This window comes from Panthera onca, chromosome A3 (assembly GCF_046562875.1).
Source record: "Panthera onca isolate mPanOnc1 chromosome A3, mPanOnc1 haplotype 2, whole genome shotgun sequence".
NCBI classification, from domain to species: Eukaryota; Metazoa; Chordata; class Mammalia; order Carnivora; family Felidae; genus Panthera; species Panthera onca.
Genome location: NC_138341.1, coordinates 54,822,928 through 54,844,683, shown reverse-complemented (window position 1 = coordinate 54,844,683; position 21,756 = coordinate 54,822,928). Strand labels below are relative to the sequence as shown.

General features: G+C 36.5%; 1 protein-coding gene across 1 annotated transcript in view; it reads right to left on the bottom strand.

Moving 5' to 3' along the window:
* Window positions 1–308: 308 nt before the first annotated feature.
* Window positions 309–21,756, bottom strand: part of PPP3R1 (protein phosphatase 3 regulatory subunit B, alpha) — a 69,051-nt gene continuing 47,603 nt past the window's right edge. Inside the window, exons 3-6 of the mRNA XM_060659752.3 lie at window positions 9,651–9,827; window positions 7,886–7,945; window positions 6,556–6,740; window positions 309–2,420 (exon numbers count right to left, since the gene is read on the bottom strand). Of these exons, the coding sequence (XP_060515735.1) occupies window positions 2,373–2,420; window positions 6,556–6,740; window positions 7,886–7,945; window positions 9,651–9,827 (470 nt within the window). The 3' untranslated portion in view covers window positions 309–2,372. The remainder of the gene's footprint in view (window positions 2,421–6,555; window positions 6,741–7,885; window positions 7,946–9,650; window positions 9,828–21,756) is intronic.

Sequence of the window (21,756 nt, the reverse complement as noted above, 5' to 3'; positions counted from 1 at the left end):
ATACAAAGGCCCACAGCAGAAGTAAGCCCAAAGATCCAGGAACCACAGGAGGCGAAGACAGCTGGAAGCAGAAAAAGGGTAAGTAGTAAAGGCATAATGAGGAAAGGCTTTGTAGGTCCTTGTAATGACTTGTGTTTTTAACCAGTGATAAAGCAGATTTATCTTATGGCCTATAGTCAAATACCAAACATCAATTTACCATTTTTTTTTTTTTTAAATCAAAAGAATGAAAAAAAGACTACCTAATGGACAAAACACTACCTAATGGCTGTGGGAGCCCAACAAAGATGACTGTGAGTACACTCAAGCAAGTTTCAAATATTTTATTTTCTTATTCATACAGTATGAAGTTTTCTAAAGATCCCACAACATGACGTTTCATGCAGAAGAAAAAACTAAACATTCAACATAAACCCCTCCCCCACCCCCACTAAAAAAGAAAAAGAAAAAAAAAACCCTCATTCCCCAGTAAGGAAATAATGTTTGCACTATTTTTCTGTAACGCCAGCCAAGATATGCACAAGCAAGAGAAATAGAAAGCATTTGCTAAAATATTGGTAACAAATACTTATGTACAAAAAATTCACAAAAGACTAGTTCCCCCTTGAAGCAGAGCACATGGCAGTTGACACTGGAACAGATCAAACCACTGGCTGGGATTATAAGCCACGTACTGATCCAGAGGAAGAAAGTTACATGTAGTGGAGATTCTCAGTTTGAACATTAACATTTCCAAAGTTTGGCAACATTATCTTTTAAAATTATGCAAATTATGTAAACAAGAGGTACATTTTAAATTGATCTACATGCAAAACTCCATGTCATGCAAAGACACCAAGCACCGGGATTTTTCTCTCACAGACAGAGCCCATGATGTGCAGCACTCAGTTGAAGGAACAGCGATGGCAGGCAGGCGTGCCCAATTTAAGATTCATTTACTTTGATTCAACCTGCCCTTTTCCACTCATGATTATGAAACTGGTTTTCTAGAAAAACTACATAGGGGAAGACTACTTTCCTAGAAAGCTAACCAAAATGTTCTCTTCCAGCCAATAGTACCTTTGCAGAAAAGGGAAGGGATAATATCAAGTGGTGGAACATGATACACTACTTTTATATCACACATTTCTTCAGTTATCATCCATTACAAATATGGGCAAATCAAGAAAGAAAACCACCATGCACTCTCTATGCCTTGTGGTAAAGAAACAGGAGAGGTATAAATTTTGATACAATTTTGCTCTTCTGTGGCATACAGAGATTAAAAAGACTTCTTCCATTTAAATCACCAATCTGGGTGTTTAGATATGTACATGCACATTAAATATCACCAATTTTTCAGATTAACTGTAAGTCTTCTGAAACGGAAAAGAAATTTACGGTTCAAACAGAAGTTTAATGACAAACTGTTTACCCATGTAATGAAACAAATGAATGGATATCCTAAGTAGTCCATGATTACTTCAGGTATTCTTCATTGAGTAATGTCTTAAAATAAATCGTGATTGCCTCAGATAGCTTCCGGCCTTTCCACAACTGGTAACTTACATTTAACTCAGGGACATTTAAGAAAGGAAAATGGCTCCTCGTTCAGAAGTAACCACGAAGCAGCCGTGAGCTTGGTGCGGTTCCTGCCGGAACACAAGGAGGAGCTCTTGGCGGCAGCACTGCACTGTACTTTCTCCTCAGGCAGAGATGCCGCAGAGCTGCATTGAGACCTAGTCCCTGGAAATCTATTCATAGGTATAAAGAAAATTACAGACTGCTCTGTTACAAAAATGTAATTAAGGTAAGTAATAGGACGTTAACAAATGCTTTGTCAATCTCTCAAAGGAGAAAGCACAGGAAAAGGAAAATAGCTGGCCTAACACCCGGCTCAAATTGTACAACTTTCTATCTATATATAAAACTGTGTGAAATAAAAGTAAGGATGTTTTATGTTCTGCTTGGCACTTTTGTACTCTATCATTTTGCTTCTGAATCAAGTATATTAAATTAAAGCCAACCTACACATATAGAAAGCTACATATATCTATATATAAATATTTACATATGTATATATAGATACTTTCTTGTTATAAAAGATGAAGAAAAATAAATTAAAAAGCCAACCCCTTCCCTTTCTTCACCACATTGATATGCTCTTTTCATGTTGCTGTCCTTCAGACTTTAAAGTGCTACACTGAGTTATTGAGAGAATAAGAGTTCAATAACACTTAGTTGGCTTCATGAGGCTCGTGTTGGAAAATGTGGCTTCACAGAGAAAAATACTTCCATTTAAATACACAGAGAGCATTGCTGGACGTCTTGAGCAGATCTTCAGAGATGGAGAAGAAAGCAAAAGTGTTGGGTGGTACTCTTTAGAAAAAGAGTCACACATCTACCACCATCTTTTTGTGGATATCTAGGCCACCTACAACCTGCAACAGATAGGAACAAATCAAGCTTAACCACGTTTGAAAATTCCTTGTTACTAGTCTAACCACCTTAACCAAATTACAATTTAAGGGGCTCCTGGGTGGCTTAGTCAGTTGAGGGTCCGACTTCGGCTCAGGTCATGATCTCACAGCTCATGAGTTCGAGCCCCACATCAGGCTCTGGTGCTGACAGCTCAGAGCCTGGAGCCTGCTTCGGATTCTGCCTCCCTCTCTCTCCGCCCCTCCCCCACTCATACTCTCTCTCAAAAATAAACATTAAAAAAAAAAAACCCTACAATTTAAAAAACAATACTACTTTAATCATTTTCAGAAGCTGGCTTTTGAGGTTTGGGTTTTTTGGTTTTTTTTAAACCTGTATTGCCTCTAGGTAAGGGCTTTCTTTCAGGATAATAGGCATTTTCTTATGTTCTAAGACAATGGTTGGCAAAGTTAAAGGGCCAGATAAGAAGTATTATAGGCTTTGTAGGCCACATATAATTTCTCTTGGCATTTTCCTCTCCCACATTTTTTTTTTTTTTTTAATAAATGTAAAAAACTGTTCTAAGCTCAAAGACCTACAAAACAGGCCACGGGAAGGATTTGACCCATTTTGGTTTGCTAATCCCTACTAAGGTAGTTTAATATTAAATAATAACCAGATGTTAGCATAAAAATTATCCTCAAAACCCAACATGTCAGTCCATTCTAGAAGGCATTATAAAAATACCAAATAAAAACTTCTGCACATTTTCTCATGGGCTTCATTCAATACATGTAGAATTGTTAACAGAAATCTCAGTGAATAAATGACATGGTAATCTAAAAGTGTAATTACCTGTATTATTATTAAATATAACCTACATAAGGAAAGTACGTAAGTCATAAATGTTCATAGCTTGAATTTTCCCAGTGTAAACACCCAAGTAGCTAAGCACCCAGATCATGTTCAGCAGTCTTCTGCGGCCCCCTTCCAGCACTAGCCATCTCCTTCCCCCTGCCCTACCCGCCCCCCCACACACACCCACCCACCCACTACTGTGACTTTAACAACATGGATTAGTTTGGTTTGTTTTTGTACATTTTAAAATGAAATTTCTTTCATGTCTGGCTTGTTTCACCCAACAGGTTTTTGAGATTAATCCATGTTGTTGTGTATAACTGCATCTGTATTATTTTTAAATTTAACCTAAAGTTTTTATTTCAAAAATAAAGCTTGAATAGCCAATTAGTTCTACAACTTCTGCTATGAAAACAGCAGTTTGCTACCTTGCCTTCGTTCTCTATTTTCTTTTACACAGAGATAATCATTTAGGATTTTCAGGTAATACTCAGTATTTCCCTACAGGTCTGCAAATAACATTCCTGCATTGCCTTCTCTTGGATACTCACCATCACGCGCCCCACCCCCCCAACACACACACAATCTATTCCCCATGTTTTCCAGACTCAGATTACTTCACCCTCTCCAATCTCCCACTACAGTGGAGAAGTCTGAACAGAGTAGGGAGATCTAGTGTTCTGAATGCTTTTTAAACAGACTTCAAGCAACTGTTTTTAGTCTTGCCTTTATCCCCATTTTCACTTAATTTTTTTTTACATTTATTTATTTTTGATAGACAGCACAGGTGGGGGAGGGGCAGAGAAAGAATGAGACACAGAATCAGGCTCCAGGCTCTAAACTGTCAGCACAGCCCGATGCAGGGCTCAAACTCACAACCCATGAGATCATGACCTGAGCCGAAGTCAGAGGCCCAACCAACTGAGCCACCCCTCCACTTATCTTATGCTACCAATTTCTGAGCCTTTCAGGGATTCTGCATTATATACCAAGTTGCCGCTCAGCTTTACAAGCTGATAGCTCAGAATTCATTTTTTCTCCTATTAAGCCAGTTTACAGAGTTTTAAGTTGTCTAGTTACTATCCTCCCTACTATTCTCTTTGTCCTGTGAGTTCAAAACCTTTACTTTTTAATCCGTTTAATTTCATTGGAGTTTGGAGAGGAAAGCAAAAATAAATAATCTGACTCTTGAACAACAACAGGGGTTGGAGATATCAACCCTGCTATGCAGTAAAAAAGTCACATACAACTTTTGGCTCTCCCCAAATTTAACTAATAGCCTACTGTTAACCAGAAGCCTCATGAATAACAATTAACACTATTTTGTGTATGCATTACATACTACATTCTTACAATAAAGCTAGAAAAAAAAGAAAACATTAACAAAAAAATGTGCAGTACTTCACTGAAAAAAAACAGCATATAAGGACATGTGCAGTTCAAACCCATGTTTTTCAAGGGTCAGCTGTACAAGCATTCAGTTCAGCCTGCCAACTTTAACACTGTCATCAATTGTTTCTATTTTCTTTGTATAAGTATTCTGAAATTTTTAAAGGAGGGAGACAAGCATGTGATCTTTTAAAGTAACTCCCCATCTCTTTACTGCTGTAGCTTGAGAAATCAGAATAAAAAGGACTCAATGAAGCCAAAGTTATGGACTTGATCAATGTTCAGAGAAGTTGGGTTGAAAACACAAAAGTTTTTCTCCATCCCCGAAATACACTCCTCAAAAATACGAAAGCAATTTATCAAATACTGGAAATAAACTCAAAGCACAGCTTATGTCTTCAGTGTAAACAGCATCATACGCATTTTAATTTTCTTCCAATGACAATTTATGTGTAATTTCAACTTACATTTTTATATTTACTAAATGGAATCTTCATCTATATACATCTCACATCACTGTAGGCAAGAGTTTTCCATTTTTGCTTTGTTCCCTCAATGCTCAGGATTTTTTTTTTTTTTTTAATGTTTATTTATTTTGAAAGAGTGCAGGTGTGAACAGAGGAGGGGCAGAGAGAGAGGGAGAAAGAATCCCAAGCAGGCTCTGCGCTGCTGGAGCCACGCAGAACCCAGCACAGGGCTCCATCTCCTGAACTGTGAGATCATGACATGAGCTGAAATCAGGAGTCAGATGCTCAACTGACTGAGCCACCCAGGCACCCCTGAATTTCTTTTCTTTCCTTCTTTTGAAAACTGGTTATCTATGCTGACATGACCAGCCTGGTCCCACGGCACAATCTGACCACATTCCACACCAGTCTTTCCGTGATCTTTGGTAAAGAAGAAACAGAGGAGTAACATAAACCCTCCCAGCAGTACTACCAGGCAACAAAGTCTCCAATCTCAAGCCTAACCCTCTTCCAAAAAGACCCAGTCTGTTCTTTCAATTTTAGAGCATCACCCTACTTTTTGAAACAGCATGCACACAGTATTCCCTTGAGATCAAGGAAGCTACTTAAAGGATAATGTGAACTTCTACTTCAATGCCACAGTAACAACTTTAGTCCTTACATGACACACAAGCGGTCATTAGTTTTTCCTTGTATGGTCTAAATAAAAAATGAAAAGGGAGGAAGGAAATCTTGCCACAGTAGCATCCAATCGTAACTGAAAAACTTTAAAACTTTTTTCTTTGTTCTCTTCGCCTCTCCTCTGGATTCTCTGGTCTTTCTAGCTTGCAGTTAAAACTCATTATATGTATCAAAAGGCTAGTATCTTTGCTTTGGCAAAGTAGAGAAAGAAGCTGAGCGGCTAGCATGTTCATGTTTGGAAGCACTGAGTGGTGGCAAATCCATCAGTAGCTTGGGAGAGGGGACAGGGGAGGAATCACCATTTACACTGCCTAGCTGATGAGTCTAACATGCATAGGCACTCCACTTCTGTTGTCCTCATGAAGCCAAACTTCTGGATTCCTAGCTGAAACCGCATCAACACCTACCCTCCACAAGTGTTTTCAAACATATTTATTTTTAAATGAACCTTAAGAATATGCCCTGTTTGTAATGTGGGGGACTACTAACAATAAGTAAAAGTTACTAGTATGAGTAAAATGGTACTAGCATTAGGGTGTGTTACCAGATAATCACTGGGAACAGGAATTCTTGAGAATAATAATGGTTAGTTATTAACAGTTACCATAAGGAATATTTCAAAACTTTGAATATGGGCAATTAGGTAAAATCAAATACTGTATATAAATTTCTAGGGCAAATAAGTATAAGGAACTCTCTATTAAGTAGTTTTATAAATGCTTTTAAAACCTAACTTTTGAAGAACCAGCTCTTTTGTACTCACAGCACAGAATTCTTCAAAGGATATTCTTCCATCTCCATCCTTATCTGCATTTATTATGGTTTTGTCTACAATTTGCTGTAACTGTGTATCTTTCAGATTGTTCCCCACCATCATCTTCAGCACCTGGAAGAGTTCCCCGTTGGAAATATAGCCATCTTTATCCATGTCATAGATACGGAAAGCAACTAAAAAAAGAGTAAGGAAAATCAATGGCAGTTGTAAGGCAATCACAAGTAAATACCTTCAATGAAGAAGAAAACAGTGAGTTGTCAAACATCTAGTCTAGAATTATAACTATGAAGATGGCTCCTTCTCACATTTGATCTTGCCTCTAGGGGCAGTTACACAGCTGGTTAAAAGTATGGGCTCTTGGGGCGCCTGGGTGGCTCAGTCGGTTAAGCGTCCGACTTCGGCTCAGGTCATGATCTCACGGTCTGTAAGTTTGAGCCCCGTGTCGGGCTCTGTGCTGACAGCTCAGAGCCTGGAGCCTGTTTCAGATTCTGTGTCTCCCTCTCTCTCTGACCCTCCCCCATTCATGCTCTGTCTCTCTCTGTCTCTAAAATAAATAAACATGAAAAAATTAAAAATAAAGAAAAAAAAGTATGGGCTCTGGAGTCAAGAGTGCTTGGGCCAATTAGCATACCTAAAGGAAAGTTGTTTAACCTTGCTAAGCTTCAGTTTCTGTACATAAAATTGGGACTAATAACAGTTCCAACTTCCCAGGTTCTTTATAGAATACTTTATAACTGGCATATAATACATGTAAAAAATTGCTTAGAACAGTGTCTGAAACATGGCAAAAGTTCAATTGCTATTACTGTTATTCTCATTTATATTAAGAGTTCATTTACAAAAGATGTTTGCATATATCCTGTGCCTCAGAGAACTATTACTGAATAAAATGTCTAAGAGCTGAATAACTTACAAAGGTCCAGATGTTCACTGTGATAGAGGGTGCCTACATAAACCAAAAGAGTGGACTTCTGGCTAAATATGTATATAAACTAAGTTCACCTAATGACATTAGAACATTTCTTCCCACTTTCATCAACAAATCTCTTATCCAAGACAAGCAGTTTATATAGCTGTTTTCACTAGAAGGAAATTGTTTTCTTTCTATCCAACTAAAAAGCAACAATGACATCATTAGAATATACTAGTTGCAAAGAGCCTAAAAGGATTTTCTCCAGAATATACAATTTCTGTTACATATACTAAGAATCTAGAAAAAGTCATCTTTTAGAATATTTTTAAAAAAGGAGTTTATAATGTAGTATGGGGTAGTAGTGGTATAAGAGGAAGAATGAATTCAGTTAAGAAAAATACTTACACCTCAACTTCTGTTCCTTATCTCCTTTGACACTGAACTGAGAGACTCCCTCAATGAATTCTGAATAAGAACAGAAAGTGTTTACAAATCAGAAGTTTCATTTTTTTAATATAGGAAAATACATAATACCCCTCCACACACAAAAACTTAACATATCCATAAAAGAATATTTTTTTTTGCTGCAAAAGAAAATATTACAAAGCAGTGTTTTAAACTGAAAGTGCTGAATTTGAAATTTCAACAAACAAGGTTCTATGTATTTTTTTAAATATCCAAACTTTCAGTTCTCTAAGGTCAAATCAATTTGAGCAATATTTTTTTTTTAATTTTTTTTTTTAATGTTTTATTTAGTTTTGACTGAGAGAGAGAGAGACAGAGCATGAGCAGGGGAGGGGCAGAGAGAGAGGGAGACACAGAATCCGAAGCAGGCTCCAGGCTCTGAGCTGTCAGCACAGAGCCTGATGCAGGGCTCGAACTCACAGACCGCAAGATCATGACCTGAGCTGAAGTCGGACACTCAACTGAGCCACCCAGGCGCCCCTGAGCAATATTTCTTAAGTAACACACAGCTTACCACTAAAAAACAATTCTTTAAGCTATTTAACTCTTTCTTTTTGGAATGTAACTATAAAAGAGGGGTTTTTTAAAAGATCACAGTGGCACCTGGCTGGCTCAGTAGGCAGAGCATGTGACTCCTGGTCTCAAGGTTGTAAGCTGGAGCCCCATACTGGGTGCAGAGATGACTTAAAAACAAAATCCTGGGGCGCCTGGGTGTCTCAGTTTGCTTGAGTGTCCAACTGCAGCTCAGGTCGAGGTCTCACAGTTCAGGAGTTTGAGCCCCACATCAGGCTCTCTATGTGTCAACTGCAGAGCCCACTTAGGATCCTCTGTCCGCCTCTCTCTGCACCTTCCCTGCTTGCTCTCTTTCTCTCAAAAATAAACATTTAAACATAAAATAAAAATATTTAAAAAACACAAAATCTTACAAGTATTAAAAAAAAGATTATACATTGTTTTGTTTCTTCCATTTATTTAAGTAATTTTCTCTGCCCAGTGTGGGGCTTGAACTCACGATCTCACGATCGAAGTCTCATGCTCTTGAGCCAGCAAGCACCCCCCGACTGTTTTGCCAGAACAAAAATAATTTTGAATTTCTGGCCCCAAAATTCAGACTCATTTAAATAAAGTGTTGGAAGCCTCGTGAAAATGATCATTTTTCTTCACTGCCTGTTTAACATTAAATCTATCATAAAATCTGTTTTAGATCCTCCTTCACTTAAAACTCAGTTCCTGGAACTAAAATAACAAAGTCTGTTGATGACAAAGTATAGAATCAAATATAAAATTATGTACCATGGTAATATTAGCAAAATCACTATTGTTTTATGTAAAATTCTAGATTAAAATAATCCTGTGTAAAATGCTCATCTCCTTATTACTACAGTTTATTTTTTATTGCTTAGTGTAAGTCTCATTCTTTAAATAAAGTTTCTAAAAATGCAGTTCTAACATTATGTTTCCCAAAATAAGATTAATTTTCCAAAAACAAAGGAAATAAATTTGATCATATATGAACCAAGCGGTAAAAGATCTTTTACTTATTAGTTCATTAAGGTTCATATACCACACGTTTCAAGAATTTAAATTATTATAAGATCACCAATAAACACATTTTTAAAAAACTAAATTTTCAGACATTTTCATACACAGAACTGTAAGACTAGTTATAGATTACCTAACTTGTTAAATTAAAAAACTTTCTTACCTTTAAAGTCTACTTCTCCATTCCCATCTGTGTCAAATATATCTATTACTCGCTGTACTAAAGGATTCTGTTGTAACTCAGGCAGAGACATGAACTCTTCCACACTCAAAGAACCAGAATTGTCCAAATCGAGCTTCTTAAATCTCTTTCCTAGCCTTTTAATTTCATCAGCATCAACTAAAAACAAACCAAAAGAGGTGGCAAGATTTACAAAATGATTTTATGAGAATTATATGGGAAAAAAATCCAGCACTTAATCAAAGTTTGAGTTTAATTAAAAGTTACATATTCTATTGGTTAATTGCCTATAACAGAAAAGTACATAGTATTTTTATTTGGTTACCTTTTTGTTTGCCTGCCCCTGCCATAACATACAAACTGTATACGCACCAAGATATTATAGGATTGCAATGCTAAGCCGATCATGGAGTCAGGTGATTCCTACTAGGCAGGCTAAATCAATCTCTGTTCTGTACCAAAGCATCTTTCACGTATTTTTTTCAAGTTTGATTTCTTTCTAATAGTTCATGGTTTGAACTATTCATGGTTCAAAATTAAAGCCTCCCTCCTATCCCACCCTGTAGACATCCAATTCCCCTCCTTAGAGGCAATGTTGCCAGTTTCTTGGGTATTCTTCCAGAGATACTCTTAGCAAGTATGAGCAAATAAAATACCGCTTTTATGTTTTTTAACCAAAAGAACCACAGCTAACAAAATTCACTTAAGAAATGTTTGCATTAGTTTGTAATTACTCTGTAAAAATTCAGTATCCAGTCTCTAATATGCATATGCATTCTTGAAAGATTTTTTCTTCTAAATTACATTACTGTCTTCATTCCTTTAAGAAATCAAATTCATACAAATAATTTTAATCTTGGTAACAGAAATAATACAAATATATTAAAAGAAAATTAAGTCAAATGTTATGCTGCCCATGGGTATACATGTATTATGGCCCACAGTATTAGAGACCGAGACTGCAAGCTTCTTGAAAGTTCGAATATATGGCATTCTCACTATAAGAACTTAAAAGTTAAAGATTTTTTAAATATAAAATTATGTTAAAGTGAAATAAAAACTGTATCTGCACTACAAAGTACAGACGATACAACTAACTACCAGATGCTGCTCTAATATGAAGTAGTTCATATGCAGCTGGTAAAGGGAGTCATAAGAGAGCTGGTTTGTGAGTTAACAGAGCACAGAAATGTCACTGGTTCATAGGGATTTTTCCTAGTTCGTTCTGAAGGGAAAAAGTGGACAAGTTTTCTCAAAGAACAAGTCTTAATAAAATAAAATCCTAAGAAAAAAGGTGAAAACAAATGCCTTCCTTTACAGAAAACAGCAAGTTTAGTAGATTCAGGAACTTCAAAAGTCTTTCCAACACTGTTCTATGGTGAAAAGGGTACAAATGAACCAGCTGCAAAGATAATTCCTCATCTCTCCACCTCTCCCACCACCAAGCCTCAAAAAGCATTTAACAAAGGGACTGTACCATGACTCATTATTTAATTTTTACAAAATTAGTTTCTGCTAAAGCAGCTGCCCTCAAGGACCTGGAGGAAGGTCCAAAATAGGAAGCTCGAGTCCTAGTTTAAGGCTAATAAATGAATAGCTATGGTGCTTAATACAGATGCCAGAGGTTATTTATGCTAAAGTTTTCAAGACCGTGATCGTTTTCTAAGTACTCTGCTACAAAGCTGCATACTTGAGTCTACCCAAACCATACTTTCCCAACATGTGATTCTGCAGCATTTGAGGTCTTCAATACATACATTTTACTGTAACAGAAATGCCTTTATGTTAATGATTCAACTGAACATTGCTTCAAATAGCAAAACACACATATATACCTACAATAATCCAATCAAAACTGAAATACGCACCTCATAAACACATCAACTACAAATAACCTTTTTTTGTCCCTTTTATTCTTTAATGAACAGATGATAAAAGCAACTGTTCAAATAAACCTTATTTTCTTATTTTCCATGATGAAACTGGATATCCTCACTCCTGGGAGGAAAATTTAATAAACCTTAAGTCCCTTAAATGCTTTTCATTTATTTACCTGTCTTCCCCACCTCAGACCAGAGTCCATGACCTTTCACTGGTGTTCTGTACACTGCATATAAAAGGTGCTCAATAAATGTTTTAAATGAGTTTTAATTCTAAGTGTTTCAGATTTAAAACTTACTCATCAAAATGCCATCAGAATTTAGAGTAAAACTCAACTTAACCTACCGGACACCAATCAGCGGATCTTTCAGAACAGTTTCTCCAAGTTCATAGTTTTTGCTGAAAGCTACTCTCCCTCTCCATACCAAGGATGAGTTAACTTTCTCCAGTAATCTTTAGTTTTGCCTTACAACCACAAACCAGAAAAGGTGATGAGGAAAATGAACATAATGGATGACTAAAATACACTGTAAGTGGAAAAGGAAAGACAATGTGTCCCCAAACAGCATCTCATTTAGAGTAACTCTAGAGTGTACCATTAACTGGAAAGAGCAAAGGCAGAAATGTAGTGCCATAATACTTATAGAAACTGTTAGATTCCATTTACTAATGCTATGATATAAACATGATAACAGTTTTATAAAGTCACATTCTGAAACTGAAAGCAAGGTGAAGGACTATCTTCAATTACCTGGAAAACCCCACTAATCCAAAAGCATTCCAGTCTTGACAGATGAACAAGGAATATTAATAAAGATGAATCATAAATATATTTCTTTACACTGCCAACAGTAATCTTTCTAAAAATCACATTCAGCCAAATTGCTAGCTCTCATGCTTAAAAATGTGTAGTGGCTTTCTAACACGCTCAGGATACAAAGTCTAAAGCCCTTGACAATATTTAGCCTCAATTTAAATTTCCATCCTTCTCTTCCCCATCTTTAGCTACAATGCTCTTGGCACAATTCTTCTATAGCATAAAGTTCATGCCTCCATTTCCTTATATACCCTCTGCTGGAATGTCCTTCCCTGAACTCTCTGATCATGAGACTCGTACCAATTTCTGATTTAAAAAGGGGAGAGACTGGGGTGCCTGGGTGGCTCAGTTGGTTAAACGTCTGACTCTTGGTCTCAGCTCAGGTCACGATCTCGTGGTTCGTGAGTTCAAGCCCCGCACCAGGCTATGCACTGACAACATGGAGCTTGCTTGGGATTCTCTCTCCTCCTCTCTCTGTCCCTCCCCCACTTGCTTGCTCTCTCAAAAATAAACATTAAAAAAAAAATCTTTAAAAAATGGGGGGAATTAACTGTATATCCTGTAGTTATGAGTATCACTAACTCATTCTCTGGCACAAGCCCTTAAAACATTTTTTTTTTAATTTTTTTTTTTAACGTTTATTTATTTTTGAGACAGAGAGAGACAGAGCATGAATGGGGGAGGGGCAGAGAGAGAGGGAGACACAGAATCGGAAGCACGCTCCAGGCTCTGAGCCATCAGCCCAGAGCCCGACGCGGGGCTCGAACTCACGGACCGCGAGATCGTGACCTGAGTTGAAGTCAGACACTTAACGGACTGAGCCACCCAGGTGCCCCTTAAAACAATATTTTAAAAGACATTTTCTGTCTTTTGCTTTAAATAGCTTGTGAAATATTACAAAATAGTTGATACCTATTCTGGATGAGTAGTTACAACTTTCCTTAAAGGCAAAGCAATGTGCCAGTGACAAATGGCTTTTTAAAAAGCCCCAGAAATAAAACATGGAGGGAATGACCTCTATCTAATCTTCTGTTCACCACCATTTGCACATACCCCACGCAGCCAAAACTCACCTTGGGATTTACTTTAGGAAGACAGTGTAATTTGAAAGTAGGCAATATCTATTCTCCAACCACCCATTTATTTCCTCCTTTCTGTCCCTTCCTTCCTGCCTATTACAATAATAAGTAAGACACAGACTAGATTACTCAGTACTCTGAGGCTAGCTGAACAACTGGAGGAATCTATACTAAATAATTCCAGTATTTTTAAATGGTTAACATGGAAGGCAATGCCATAAATATCTTTTAAAGCCAAAATCTAAGAAAGCTAGCTTTCAACAACAAATGGTAAAAATAGTTATTTTAGGTATGGAACAAAGTGATGAATTTGGTCATTACTGTCACCAGAGAAGCAGTTATTCAGCACTTCCACTTGCCAGCGTTGTAGACCAGATGTGTTGCAGGATTAAATGTGTGCTAAAGCATGAAACAGAATCTCGATTCTTGAAGTATCAGCATACACCAATCTCCTACAAATTAGGCACAGATCTCTGAAGTAGATTAAACCCATCTTGGTAGTACCATTAAACGTTTCAGATCTGCACTTGGTACAAGTCAAATACTAAAGAACAAATTCCAACTTTTGGTAGCAACTTTGATCAAAGATTTTTCCTACTCCCTTAAAACAGATGGACAAGGGGGGAAAAAAACAAACCTCACCCTCTTGACTCATCTTGTGACTCAGAGATACTCTCTTTCATATGTTTTGCCAAGTTAAAACTCGTTATTTTTCTACTTTTTGTAAGGACGCCTTTGGAAGGACTATCACTTTTAGTAGTTGAAAAAGCCTACATAGTCAATTTATTACAAAGCACTAAAATAAAGAATCTTATAAAGTAATTGTATCATTCTCTAATATTTAAGGAAGACATTAAAAGCTGGATTTTTTTGTCTGAGTTTATGAAATATAAAGTTATTAATAAGGAATTGATGGATTGCTTACACAGAAAACACCAAATTAAACTGTTGAGACCTTATTGAAGATCAATGCACCCTGACTATACTCAGGAATAAAGGTGAAATCTAGATGGTTACTCATTTTAACAAGTGATTTCAAGAATCTCATTAACACAAAATAATAATTAAGAATCTGCTTTTAGCTCATTTTGCTACAGTAAATTTTATTTTTTGCATTAAGATATTTTTTAAGTTTTTAATTCCAGTATAGTTAACATAGTGGTATATTAGTTCCAGGTGTACAATACAGTGATTCAACAATCCCATACATCACCCAGGGCTCATCACAGACAAGTGCCCTCCTTAATCTCCATCACCTATTTCACCCATCAACCCACCTACATTCTCTCTGCTTCTCTACAGTGAAGAATCTGTTTCTTGGTCTTTTTTTCCCCTTGCTCATTTGTTTCTTAAATTCCACATATAAGTGAAATCAGATGTCTTTCTCTCAGTTCTTTTAGCATTATACTCTCTAGCTCCATCAATGTTGTGCAAATGGCAAGGTTTCATTTTTTTTTAGCCAAACAGTATTCCTCTGTATATACATACCATCTCTTCTTTATCCACTCATCTATCAATGGACACTTAGGGCTCCTTCCATAATTTAGCTATTGTAAATAATACTGCTATAAACAGGGGTGCATGTATCCCTTTGAATTAGTGTTTTGTATTTTGGGGGTTGATACCCAATAATGCAATTACTGTAGGGCAGTTCTATTTTTAACCTTTTGAGGAAACAACAAACTTTTCCTACAGTGCCTGCACGAGTTTGCATCCCCCCCCCCCCCCAATAGTACAAAAGGGTTCCTTCCTATTCCTCCACATCCTCATGAATACTTGTTGTTTCTTGTGTTTTTTTTTATTTTAGCCATTCTGGAAGGTGTGAGGTGATAGCTCATTGTACTTTATATTTCCTTGATGATTAGTGATGTTGAGCATCTTCTCATGTATCTGTTGGCCATCTGGACGTCGTTTGGAGAAATGTCTGTTCATATCTTCTGCCCATTTTTAATTGGATTATTTGTTTTTTGGGGGGTGTTGAGCTGTATCAGTTCTTTGCATATTTTGGATACCAGCCCTTTATCAGGTATGTCCTTTGCAAATATCTTCTCCAATTCAGTAGGCTGCTTTTTAGGTTGTGTTGTTTCCTTCGCTATGTCCAGGATTTTTATTTTGATGTAGTGGCAATAATTTCTTTTTGCTTTCATTTCCCTTGCCTTGGGAGACACATCTACAAAAATATACCATGATCAATGTCAGAAAAATTACTGCCTGTGTGCTCTCTTCTAGGATGTCTACAATTTCAGGTCTCACATTTAGGTCTTTAATCCATTTTGAATTTATTTTGTGTATGGTATAAGAAAGTGGTCTAGTTTCATTCTTTTGCATGTTGCTGTCCAGTTTCCCAATACCATTTACTGAAGAGAGCTGCAGTTAGTTTTAATAAAAACTGTCAACTGGACATATTAATACTAGAATAATACTAAGAGACAGAAGGTTGCATATTCATTCATCACTCTCTCAGATGAAGAAAAACAACCATCTCCCTTCCTATTTTTTTCTCATTTGGAAAAAAGGAATGGGGCACCTGGGTGGCTCATTCGGTTAGGCATCCAACTTCAGCTCCAGGTCATGATCTCACAGTTCTTGAGTTTTTGCCTCACGTCAGGCTCTGTGCAGACAGCTCAGAACCTGACGCCTGCTTCGGATTCTGTGTCTCCCTCTCTCTCTGCCCTCCCCTGCTTATACTCTGTCTTGTCTGTGTGTGGGGGGGTGTCTCTCAAAAAAACAAAAAAAAAAAAACCATTAAAACAAAATTTTTTTAAAGAAAAAGAAAAAAGGAATAAAAGAGATTCCAAAATATTATAGAAGACATCCAGGTCTCCAACTGTTAAAGCAATATTATTATTACTACATACACACCAAGCTACTACTCCACTGTTAGGGTTAAAAGAAAAACAACTTTGAAGTCTAAGCTCTTTTACATGATTCTGAGATTTCTCAAAATTAAAACAAAAATAAGCAGAATGGTAGAAAAATAAACTTTCTGCAAACTTTAGCCAATTCCCAGTAATTGTGTAGTACTCAACAGCAACAAGACTAATCCTTCTTGAGGAAATTCTTTTAAATAGTCAATTTATAGATAATTTACTATCTGTTAGTCTATTAATCTAATAACAAAAACAAAATAAATCAAGTTTTTTCAAATTCTTCTAGCAGTAACAATAATTTGAAAGAAACTAAATGTAGGATCCTGTTTAGAATCCTGGAAAAGAACTTTTCAGATGTCACCAGTTTTTTTACTAAAATATGCAGTTTAACAGTTTGTACCAATGTTAATTTCTTGGTTTTGGTAACTGTACTATGGTTTAGTGAGACATTAACATTAGAGGAAGCTAGCTGAGGGGTATTTGGGAACTCTTATTTTTGCGACTTTTTAATTTCTCCTTAGTCTCCTCTAATTTATGAGAGCTCTTAATTCTTCCCTTGTCTTTCATGACCTTGATACTTTTAATCCAGTATTTTGTAAAATGTCCCTCACCTTAAGCTTGCTGATATTTTCTTACGATTAGGATACATTTTGGCATTTGGGGCAAAAATACCATAGAAATGATGATGTGTCCTTATCAGCACACATTGTTATCAAAGGGTTCACAATGTCAATGTCTTTTTGCTAGTGATGTTAACTTTAATCAATTGGCCAGGGTGGTGTCTGTCAGATTTCTCCACTATAAATCTACTATCTTTCCCTTTGTATTAAAAAATTTCAGGGGAGGGGCACCTATGTGGCTCAATCAGTTAAGCATCCATGATCTCATGGTTTGGGAATTCGAGCCCTGTGTTGGGCTCTGTGCTGTGCCTGCTTCAGATTGTGTCTCCCTCTCTCTCTGCCCCTCCCCCACTCACACTCTCTCAAAAATAAATATTTAAAAAATGTATCAGGGGAAGGGGAAACAATACTTTGAGACTATACAAATATCCCGTTTTTCCTAAAACTCTAACCTAATTTTAGCATACACAGGCGACTCGACTCTGGTGTGCAAGATTTAATCACTATGGTATTTGCTTAATGATTTTCTTTTCCCCTTTCCTTGTACATTGAAACGTTCGTATTTAAGAAACAATTAAAAACTGCCCCTTCCCCATTTCTTTCTTTATTCAATTATTCACATCAGCATAGATTCACAGATACTTATTTTATTCTACAGGTTAAAATTCAATAATGTCACTATTCATCAAATTTTTCCAGCTTTGTTTAGGTACCACCTCAGGTTGGCTCCTGTGTGACCTTTCAACAATCCCCATTTTGAAGCATCTCAACTTCTGGCACCATAAAATATTCCAGACTCTGGAATTCCAGCCTCTTCTGACTATACAGGATATTTTCAAGAGGAATTTTCTCTTTTGTATGGCAGAATGTTTAGAACTATATTATAGAATGAAAACTATTAGGAAAGATTACTCTAGTAAGCAATCTCAGAATCTCTATCTTAGAAATATTCTGGAAAGAGCCATCAGACAGGACAAAATAACCTATGGAAAAACATGTACTAAATAATTCTTATAAAGTCTACCACAAGAATAAAGCATTATAGTGTTATCAATAGAAAATACTGAGTGGTTTCTCAACTTAAAGTTTAACTTCAAAGTTCTATTAAGTCTTTTGTAAGATTTATCTCCTACAAAGGTAATGAGTGGATTTTCATGTTACCCCCAATTAGACGCAAAACCCACCAGAGGGCGCGATAGAGACAGTCACAGAGAAGCAGTTGCAAAAAAGCCCCCAATTCTGTACCAACCTTTTAGTGTAGCAGTTTAATATTTATATTCTGCAAGGCATAGTCTGACAACAGAACAAAGCAAACAAAGAAAGAACCAACAATATTGTAAGAAAACTGGAAAAGTATTTTATGAAATATTAACACAAAGTCACACAAATTTTTCTTACAAATGAAAAACCTGCGTATACTTAAAAAGGTCTAGATTTTAGGGATATATCATAATTTTCTAATGTAAGAGGCAAGGTGCATTTTTGGTGTTTCTGGATTATAATTTTCATGTAATTTAAAAATGAAATTGTTAAATAAAAAGCTAGACAGCAGCACCAACAAAATAATTATCAAGTTGTAAAACGCCAATAAATTTTAAGCCAACTTTAACATTCCAAAAACACATTATTAAATACATAGTTCTACAGGTTTTGACAAATGTATACACTTAGGTAAGCATCACTACAATCAAGATAAAAGCACATTTCCATCATCCCCAAGTGTTCCCGAGCCCTTCTGCAGTCAATCACGTCCCCTACCACCAATAGCAGGTAACCACTGTTCTGCTTTCTGTCACTAATTAGGTCTAGAATTTCATATAAATGGGATCATATAGGTGTACTCTTCTATTTATCTTCTTATTCTCATCTAATTTTTCACATTAATTCAAGCTGCTACATGGCAGTAGCTTGTTCCTTTTTATTGCAGAGTAGTAGAGTCCACTGTATGGATATACACAACTTTTAAATGTATGCATCTGTTACTAGACATACCTGTTGTTTCCTGTTTGGAATTATTAGAAATAAAGCTACTGAGAATATTCATAAAGTCTTTTTGTAAACAAATATTTTCCTAGACTTGCAGGGTCACTGGCTAAGCTGTATGCTGAACTTTCAGAAACTGTCAAAAGGTCTTCCAGAATGGTGTACCATTTTACACACTCACCATCAATCTACGAGAACGCCAGGAGCTCCACATCCTTGGCAACACGTGGTACTGTCAGTCTTTTTAAGTTTAGCCATTCTAGCGGGTGGTAGCAATATATGATTATAGTTTTAATCTGCATTTCTCAGACATAATGATCTTGAGCATCTTTCTCATGTGATTATTGTCAATTCATATATATCTTCGTTTGAAAAGTAACTGTTCAAATATTTTACCTTTTAAAAAATGGGTTGTCTGGGGGGTGACGTGGTGGCTCAGTCGCTTAAGCATCTGACTTCAGGCCAGGTCATGATCTCACCAATCATATGGGATCAAGCCCCTCATGGGCCTCTCTGCTGTCAGCACAGAGCCCACTTCGGATCCTCTGTCTTCCTCTCTCTCTGCCCCTCCCCTATTCATGCTCTCTCAAAAATTAAGAACAAAAACAAAAACAAAAACTGGGTTGTCTGAAAAAGTTGTGAAATTCTCTCTGTATACTGACACAAGTCCTCTGTCACCATGTAGGTAGTTCAAGTATTTTCTCTCAGTCTGTAAGCTACCTTTTCACAGTATCTTTTAAAGAGCAAAAATGTTCAATTTTGATGAAATCCATTTTTTCTTTTATGATTCATGTTTTATGTGTACTAAATCTTTGAGTAAACCCGGCGTGAAGATTTTCTCCTACATATTCTTCTAAAAGTTCCACAGTTTTACAGCTTTTATGTTTAAATCTATAACCCATGTAATTTTTTATATATGGGATTAGAGGCAAATTTTTATTTCATACAGAAATATATTTTGTTGAAAAGTCTCCCTTACAATGGTATCTTTGACGCATTTGTAAAAAATCAACTACACAAATCAACATTGTACAACTTAAATTGACATAATGTTATATATGTCAACTATATTTCAATTAAAAATTTAAAAAATCAAATAATATATTTTGCCAGTGAAGCTACATATATATATTTGTATTTATTTTTTTTTAATTTTTTTTTTTTAACATTTATTTATTTTTGAGACAGAGAGAGACAGAGCATGAACAGGGGAGGAGCAGAGAGAGAGGGAGACACAGAATCTGAAACAGGCTCCAGGCTTTGAGCTGTCAGCACAGAGCCCGACGCGGGGCTCGAACTCACAGACCGTGAGATCATGACCTGAGCCGAAGTCGGACGCTTAACGGACCAAGTCACCCAGGCGCCCCTATATATTTGTATTTATATGGATCTATGCCCTCTACTGTTCCACAGGCTGGTCTATCTTATGCCAATACCAGTCTAATGTTTTATAGTAAATATTTAAATCAGGGAGCACTGTCCTCATACTTTGTCTCCTTTTTCAAAACTGTTCTGGCTTTTCTAAGACCCATACATTTCCATGCGGAATTATCAATTAGTTTGGTAATTTTTACAAAAAGCCTGCTGAGAGTTCAATAGGGGTTGACTTGAATCTATAGATCAATCAGAGTAGAACAGATGCCTCAACAGAATCAAGTCTTTCATTTTATGATGTGGTCATCTCTCTCCATTTATTTAGGTCTTTTTAATGATTTCTCTTAGTAACATTTCATAGTTAGGTGTACAAATCTTACATATATTTGGTTAAACTTATAACATGAATATCTCATGTTTTTATTCTTTATAAATGGTATTTTTGTCAATTGCACTTTTTTTCAATTTTTCATTGTGACTATATAAAACTTCCACTGATATTTGCCTTCTGTTCTTTTTTTTTTTTTTTTTTTTTTTTTCAACGTTTATTTTATTTTTTGGGACAGAGAGAGACAGAGCATGAACGGGGGAGGGACAGAGAGAGAGGGAAACACAGAATCGGAAACAGGCTCCAGGCTCTGAGCCATCAGCCCAGAGCCTGACGCGGGGCTCGAACTCACGGACCGTGAGATCGTGACCTGGCTGAAGTCGGACGCTTAACCGACTGCGCCACCCAGGCGCCCCTGCCTTCTGTTCTTATACAATATTGCTAAATTCACTTACTTCTAGTAACTCACAATTTACTATATATACAATGACATCATCTAAGAGTAAAGACAATTTTTTACTACTTCCTTTCTAACCTGAATATATTCTTTTTTCTGGACTTAATGTATTGACTAGGACTTCTAGTACAATTTTCCTTAAGTGTTTTATATGTATTTATTTTGAGAGAGAGAGGCAGAGAGAAGAGAAAGATAATTCCAGGTAGGCTCCACACTGTCAGTGCAGAGCCTGATGTGGGGCTCGAACCCAAGATCATGAGATCATGACCTGAGCAGATGTTGAGTAGGATGCTTAACCAACGGAGACACCCAGGAGCCCCAGGAACTTCTAGTACAACTTTGACTACACTTCTTCAGAGTGAAAAACTGCTTTTTTTCCCAATCTTAGGTGGAAAGCATTCAGTCTTTCATCATTAAGTATGATGTTAATTATAGGTTGTTTGTTTTTGTTTTTTTACAGGTGCTCTATCAGAGTTTAGTTCCCTTCTATTCCTAATTTGCCAAGTATATTTACCACTGAACTCTGTCAAAGATTTTGCTCCATCTATTGCTAAGATCATGTTTCTCTTACTCTGCCCACATAGTGAATTATACTGTTTTTTAGTTAAAATCACACTGAGGATAAATTCCACTTGGTCATGTTTTATTGTCCTTTTTCCAATACTGCTGGATGAGATTT